The 5,359-nt window shown below is 36.4% G+C and overlaps 1 protein-coding gene across 1 annotated transcript; it reads right to left on the reverse strand.

Annotated features, from left to right (window-relative positions):
- Positions 1-598: 598 nt before the first annotated feature.
- LOC137616470 (forkhead box protein fkh-2-like) lies at positions 599-4,374 on the reverse strand. The gene is made up of 2 exons (XM_068346273.1): positions 2,464-4,374; positions 599-1,694 (listed from the first exon to the last, which is right to left on the reverse strand). Exon 1 carries the CDS (start codon positions 3,880-3,882, stop codon positions 2,701-2,703), a length of 1,182 nt encoding a protein of 393 aa, XP_068202374.1. The 5' UTR covers positions 3,883-4,374; the 3' UTR covers positions 599-1,694; positions 2,464-2,700.
- Between the last annotated feature and the right edge of the window lie 985 nt (positions 4,375-5,359).

Consider the following 5,359-nt stretch of genomic DNA (forward strand, 5'->3'; position numbering starts at 1 on the left):
TTTTGCAAGATTTTACTTCATGTAAACTTGTTCAGTATAACTCTTATACACCAATAAAAATTATTTAAAGTTTCAAAAAAAAAAAAGCGTCAATTTTTACCACCTAATTATCTTAATCTCTTGATGAAGAATGATATATTTTGGTAACTAAACGATATTGTAACTGACTGAAAGTTGAATTTTAACACATTGGGCTAATTATTTTTCATTATTGAATATCAATACCAAAACCTTGCAGTGTATAGTGAAATTCAATAAAAAAAAAGGAATTAATTCAAGAATCATATAAGATAGTCATAGGAGAAATGCATAGAGATCGGGCGTAGATTTACCCTAGACTTTCTCATATTTATCCTCTAACTTTCATATTTCAGTAACTTAGATGAGGAATTTAATAAACAAAAGAATGTACCTAAAATATCAAGATACTAATTCTCCTTATTCTTTCACAAAAAAAACATTAATAATAAAAGGCAAAATTAACTTAAACCACCTGGCAATAAATAACCAAAGTATAACATGAATTGAAATATTCTTACACTGTATAGGCAGTACACCAATGACTGAGGGAAATCAACTAAAGGAAAACATAAAAATAGAACGATTAATAATAGTTTTATTATAAAAATACAACAATCAAACATTATCAACAGTTGAAATATTTTTATTAGTATTATCATTATCTTTGGCTTGAAGAGACTACAGTGAGTTCTACACAGATAAAACAGGATCTAAAGGCAACATAGAATCATATAGCTACGTATATTATCTAGTACCTTTAAGAATCCCTTTACTAATATCTATTATTTTAATAGGAAAAGAATCCTTTTAGAACGTTATTCATTACGATTAAATAATATATAAATTACAACAAATTCACTACTATTTAAATATTCCCGCACTACAGGAGGTTGACGGGACGCGAGATATGTAAATACTGTACATGGTTAAGTTTCAAATGAATGCTTATGATAATATTAAATAAGTATACAAGCCTGAAACGGTTTGAAAATAGATACATTTAGTTGACTTCGCTAAGACGAAGTGTGATTATTAGTCTTTGTTTGCCACTTTACATTTCCAAAAAGATTTTTGAGGATATAAATAATCATATTTTCCGTAAATTGACTTGAAAATAGATGGGAGATTTATAATTTACATTTCAAATAGAAACAATTGAAAATAGGAGTGAACCTTCCAATTTTATGTTATTAAAAGTTCAACTTGAAAATAGATCATTTAGAATTGCCATTACACACCCCCTCCAAAAAAAAAAATTGAATCAAATGCACAAGGAATTTAAGGAATTAAAAAAAAAAAAAAACTTAAAAATATAATGGTTACATCCAATTTAAGGAATTTACAATTTCCACACCACCATAAATATAACCCTAAAAAAAACCTTGAAAATAGAATGGTTATCTCAAATTTCAATTTAAAAATACTTGATTCAAAATTAGAAGGGAATGTATCTTCCAACTTCACGTCCAACAAAACTTGACTTGAAAACAAAAGGACACAAGAAGTAGGCCGGGAAAAATCTTTTACTTGTAGGCCTACAGTGAAGGGAACAGAAAGGTGATGCCCACGAGACTCGTAAAAACTTCACTGAAGGGAACTGAAGGATAGACGAGACGGTTTCCTTTGATAGATCTTCAGCTTTAAAAAAAATCTGCTGTAAATTTCCGGGGAATCTGTAAAAGAAGAAAGAAAATTTGTTATGAGATTATGGTAATAGTCTATCAATATTTTAAGGTAGTTGCTAAATAATGGCAATCTCAAAATGATTAAGTTACTATTAATAATATTAATTTTAGGATTTAATGAAATATAAAGGGGAATTTATTGATTTAATTCATTATCTACTTTCCAATTTTTTTTTAAACATATTCTAACTGTTTAGCTTTCTTTTACTAAAGTTACGGAAACAAAACAAAAAATAATTATTCTAAAAATTCCATGACATTTAAACTACATTTCAACAGTTCACAAATAACAAAACACACAAATATATAATGTTGCAAACCATGAATAAAATTGAAACTCAAATCAGGAGACTAAGGTCAAACTACGTTAGCATCATCACCGTCAAGTAAAAATATTAATAAGAATAAAAATTGCAACAGACACATTTCATACATTCATTCACAACACTTTAGAAAATAACATATGAAACACCTATTTTGTTCTTAAGTATTATCTTTAAATATCTTTGACTCAATCTACCCAATTATATTCTTTAATCGCAAACAAATGTTTATACTTCTTTAATTATTCGAATAAAGTTTTCTTGTGTTCATAATAGTCAACATACACAATACAACATTTCTATTGTCAGTCTCTCTTTTCATTCTCTCTCTCTCTCTCTCTCTCTCTCTCTCTCTCTCTCTCTCTCTCTCTCTCTCTCTCTCTCTCTCTCTCTCTCTCTCTGAAAAGCTCATATACAATAGTACTGTCTCTTACCTTTAACTAACTAGATCCTAGTGGATATTGGTCTATTCCATGAACTGAACGATGACTGTACAAGTGTGGAACTACACAGACGTTTGCAGAGAATGGGCGGACTTGTTGAGGGCGTGGACGACGATAACAGGGGTATACAAAACTGGTGGCGGCCCAAATAAATTTTGTTAAAATCTTTGCCGCCCGGACGGGATGAGGAGTAACTTGAGGATGAAGGAATACAGCGTTATAAATGAATTAGCTAGGTCTACCCCCAACGACAGTCACCGGGCGATGAAGGTCCTGTCGACGGCTGCTTGTTCCGCTCATCTGCGCCAATAAGGAGTATCTGTAGGCATCGTAGTGAGCAGTTGATGAAAGGCCACTGAGTCCAGCCAAAAGGGAGCGGGGTGGGGTCGAGTGGCTGTCTGATAGAATGTGGTCTACGCTGAAGGAGGAATTGGGCGCTTGGCCACCTGCAGATGCAGGGCTCAAGGCTGTAGGCTTCGGTAGGCAAGAAGGCGGTGACGGGCCTGTGTGAGGCGCCGATGGAGGCCCAGTAGGAGCTAGAGGAGTTGCATGTAGCATACCAGGATAGTATGAGGTTGGGTAACTTCGGTACAAAGCAGCAGCAGCTGCTGCCTGCTGGTATAGTGGAGAAGTAGCGAGTCCTCCGGATAGAGCCCCTGGGAGTGACCCAAGAGGGCCACCAAGGCCTGCAGCCGCAGCAGCAGCGGCGTAGGGGGCCAGTCCTAATGGTGAATAGCAGCCAAATCTCCCCAGTAAGGATTGCTTGAAGGCAGCCAAGCGATTCCTGGAAGCAGTAGTCGAGCGGCGACGGAGTTTACCTGTAGTGCTTCCAATGAACACTTCTTCAGCTGATGGGTCCAGCATCCAGTAATTACCTTTTCCAGGGTCGTCGTAATGTCTGGGCACCTTGACGAAACACTTATTGAGGCTGAGATTGTGTCTGATGGAGTTTTGCCAGCCTTGCTTGTTCTCGCGGTAGTAAGGGAAGTTCTTCATGATGAACTCGTAGATACCACTGAGGGTTAGCCTTTTCTCGGGGGACGAACGAATGGCCATCATGATGAGGGCGTTGTAACTGTAATGTGGCTTTTCGTTCTTTTTCTTCTCCTCACCTTCCTTCTTCAGGTCTTTCTCTTCCTTCTCAGGAGGCTCCTCAGTTTCAGAGTCCGACATGACCCCAGCCAAGGGGCTAGTGGCAGCTGTCACGTCTATGTCCTCGCCGTCGTCCTCAACCGCGGCTGTCATTTCGAAATCCTGAAGATCAAGGTTGTCCTTAGGGGACACTTCTCTGGTCTCCTCTGGAACTGCATTAATGACAGCTTCCGACAGGAGAGAACTGATGGAGAAGGAATGCTTGAGAGGCGTGCCACTGCTGTACATCCTGTCGTTTCCGCAACCTAAGTTCACCATTCTACTTGGAACACAAAATGTTTACTTCTTATCAATCTGTATCGCTAGAACCAAGAAGATTGTCAACAAACGTATGTACCAAATCACACACACATTCTACGACGTTCTTGGCTAGACTGATGTCTCATACCTGTAGATTCTTCAATTTACATGCTTTACTCCACCTACTTGAGTGACACGCAGCCAATCGGTAATCGACATGTCTACTGGCTCCGCCCCCTCCTCCCGCCCGATCGTGAGTGGCGGGAAATATTTTGGGAGGCGGATCCTCATCTCTTGCTAGATTTTCTCATATCAATATCTCAATACATTTCAATATAGTCCTAAAAGAATATAAACAATTCTTCATTTACAATCTACCCACATGAAAAGTACAATCCTAAATTCTCATCCAGTTGTATTTTGTCACATTTGCCCTTTAGAAATCGGCAAATATACTGAGTTGAAGATGCTAAAATCATCACATGGCAACACGTCCAGCATCAACTCCCACCGAGGACTGTCGACAAATACCTTTTCATTTCACGTGAAAATAGCGAAGAAAGGTATTTTCACACCTCTCCCACGAACTGTCAGGCTCGGTGGCCGGATTACAGAACAAAGACGCCGACGACTGGAAACCACACACGCACCCGGCCGCCGTACGGTTGTTAACCGTTTAATTTGGCGTATCCGGTCAAGGCAAAAGGCCACGCTGTTATCACAGATAGATTAAACAGTTAGTGAGGGTGTCTAATTATCAATAATCAATATGTCAATAATCCTGTGGAAATGGTACAAAACATATTATTTCTTGAGATTTATATTGCTTTGCTCAAATGATAAAATTATGAGTATATGATAAGGGAGGTCAAAGCATATTTCCCATTAAAACAAAAAATTAACTTTCATACTAATTTTAATAACTTTTACGTTGTTTATTGTAAAATATCTTCTTTATTTATTTCTCCGGTGGCTTTTTACGAAATAAAAATTGACAGATAAGTAAATAAATCAAATTACTAGAATTATGTTTAAGGGTTACAATAATCAATTCAGCGTTATAAAGTCTGGATGTGGCAGGGACTACTATCTTCTATATTTTGGCAGCAAGTCCGTCTTAAGAGAATCAGATTAACACTTTGGAAAAAGTTTGACAAACTTTATAAATTGATTTAAGTAATCTAAACTGCTAGACATTTGAACACTTTTGACTTTCTATTATAACCCTAAATGCCTTCAAAGGCAACTACTTAAATACGAAGGATTACAAAGAAATTAAAATAAAATTAAAAGTCTGATATATTCCTGTTTAGGTTTAACCAAATTCTAATGATAGAATAAATTTCTTGTTTTTTTCTACAATACATGAAAAATATGTATCAGTATGCATATCCATATGAGATACCTAGAAGGAACTTGGCGTATATACATAAGTATGGGTTACCTGCGATACATATACAGTATTTAGTCGGTTCATTATGTATATCCATAAATA

This window comes from Palaemon carinicauda, chromosome 22 (genome assembly GCF_036898095.1).
Source record: "Palaemon carinicauda isolate YSFRI2023 chromosome 22, ASM3689809v2, whole genome shotgun sequence".
In the NCBI taxonomy this organism is placed as follows: Eukaryota; Metazoa; Arthropoda; class Malacostraca; order Decapoda; family Palaemonidae; genus Palaemon; species Palaemon carinicauda.